The sequence below is a fragment of the Neomonachus schauinslandi genome, unplaced genomic scaffold, assembly GCF_002201575.2.
Source record: "Neomonachus schauinslandi unplaced genomic scaffold, ASM220157v2 HiC_scaffold_646, whole genome shotgun sequence".
In the NCBI taxonomy this organism is placed as follows: Eukaryota; Metazoa; Chordata; class Mammalia; order Carnivora; family Phocidae; genus Neomonachus; species Neomonachus schauinslandi.
The window spans coordinates 23,928-25,958 of record NW_025409336.1 but is presented as its reverse complement, the minus strand read 5'-3'; the positions used below and the strand labels follow the sequence as shown (position 1 = coordinate 25,958).

The following is a 2,031-nucleotide window of genomic DNA, read 5'->3' as shown; positions in this document are numbered from 1 at the left end:
TTCTACCATATTTTGTAATATAGAGTATCTGCTCTCCCTTAGCCTCATTACTGCTGTTGTGTTTTTATAATAATCTCTCTCAACTCTTCAATCTTCACATTCATCTTGCCCTTCTTAAATGAATTCTTCCCCCCACCCCCTCCCTCATCTTCCCATCCATCTAGCTGTTCTTTCCAGTTGCTTTCTAATTCTTTCCTTCCATAATGGCATACCTAAGAATTGTTTACTCCCACCAACCTTTATAAATCTCAATCTGGTACTTACCTCTCTGTTGTTATTATATTATTTCCCCTTATGATCTTGAGGACTTCTGTTTTTTCCTAAGATTCTTTTCATTATAAGGATCAAGAGGATGATATGTGAAAAAAAAAATAGGGAAAAAAGCTAAAAACAGAAAAACTTACCTTTATAACACCATGGCCTGCTAACGACTTGACAGAAGGTTTTGAAAAAGCAGGACAAGAAAAGTCATTGGCTTTGAATGGTGGTTTGTAAAGAAGTCCAACTATATTTTCATCTTCATAATCAGAATTATCGTGCTCAGATAAAGTTCTACCTCCTAGTGTTATAAGGCCACATTTTGTTCCCACTTAGTAAAAAACAAAATAAAAAGAACATGAAAATATCTGTAATTTCGAATTACTGAATAATACAAGAATGGGCAAAAATCAGTGAATAACACATCTTCAAATAGCTTACCATTCTTGAATTGCTCAGAAGCATTCATTAGTGCTCTCAAGTTTGGTTTTGGGACAGTCTAGAAAAAAATTAATAGTTTTAAGGAATACAAGTATCACATTTGATAAAATAATTATAATATTCCCCATTATCAAATGAGCACCATTACCCAGAGAACACAGGTTTTGGAATCATTCAAATGTAGATTCAAATCTCAGTTCTGCCATTTACTAAGCCTGTATTTTCTCCTGGGATGAGGATTATGAGAGATTTAATAGCTAGTCCCAAAATGGTATTTTCCTTACCCCTAACTGATTATTATATAAATTCTTCCTCAAAAAGTTAAAAATAAAGCTACCCTACAACCCAGCAATTGCACTACTAGGTATTTATCCAAAGGATACAAACATAGTGATCTGAAGGGGCACCTGCACCCCAACAATTTACTTTATAGTGAAAAAATTAAGTTCTTTACTACAGTTTTTTTAAACAAATAAATGTAGAGTGAGAAAAGTCAGTGTTATTAGGGATATACTATGAACGAAAGCCTCTGTTTTAGATATATTTATAATATATATGTAATGTATATATTTACAATATATACATAATATATATATTTATAATATGTAATTCAAAAAATTTAAGAGACTTCTGTTTATAGTATATCCATAATCATATTTACATATACTGAAAAATATTTTCTCCACTTACCTTTACCTTATCAGTACCTGAAAGTTATAAATTATTACTATAGAGAGAAAAAAATAGAAAAAGAAATGTTTCTAACACATCAACTTTCCACATGGAGAAAGAATTGGTAATGAGAATTCTAAGGAGAAATGTACACCTTGAAAGGATATATCTAATGAGACATAGATGGGGTTAAAGAAAAAAGTTGAGGAATTTTTATCTAAAATTCTGAGCTCATGGGGTGCCTCGGTGGCTCAGTCGGTTGGTTAAGCATCTGCCTTTGGCTCAGGTCATGATCCCGGAGTCCTGGGATTGAGCCCCACATCGTGCTCCTGGCTCTGCGGGGAGCCTGCTTCTCACCCTGACTCTCTCCCCTCTCATGCTGTTTCTCTCTCTCAAATAAATAAATAAATAAAATCTTAAAAAAAAAAAAAAGAAAATTCTGAGCTCACAATTAGAGGATACTAAAAAATATACTGTAACCTTTTTTCTTATTTATTTATTTCCTCAACATCATTCATTTGCACTTATAAATCTTAAACATAAAAAGGGAATATAGGGCGTCTGGGTGGCTCAGTTGGTTAAGCGACTGCCTTCAGCTCAGGTCATGATCTTGGAGTCCCGGGATCGAGTCCCACATGGGCGGGGGGGGGGGGGGGCCCC

At 34.4% G+C, this 2,031-nt stretch overlaps 1 protein-coding gene across 1 annotated transcript in view; it reads right to left on the bottom strand.

The window, feature by feature from the left end:
* Positions 1-713: 713 nt before the first annotated feature.
* LOC123323753 (ankyrin repeat domain-containing protein 26-like) overlaps positions 714-2,031 on the bottom strand; it is a gene marked incomplete at its 5' end in the record, with an annotated part of 23,741 nt that continues 22,423 nt past the window's right edge. The window contains one exon of the mRNA XM_044912232.1: positions 714-757. Within this exon, the coding sequence (XP_044768167.1) occupies positions 714-757 (44 nt within the window). The remainder of the gene's footprint in view (positions 758-2,031) is intronic.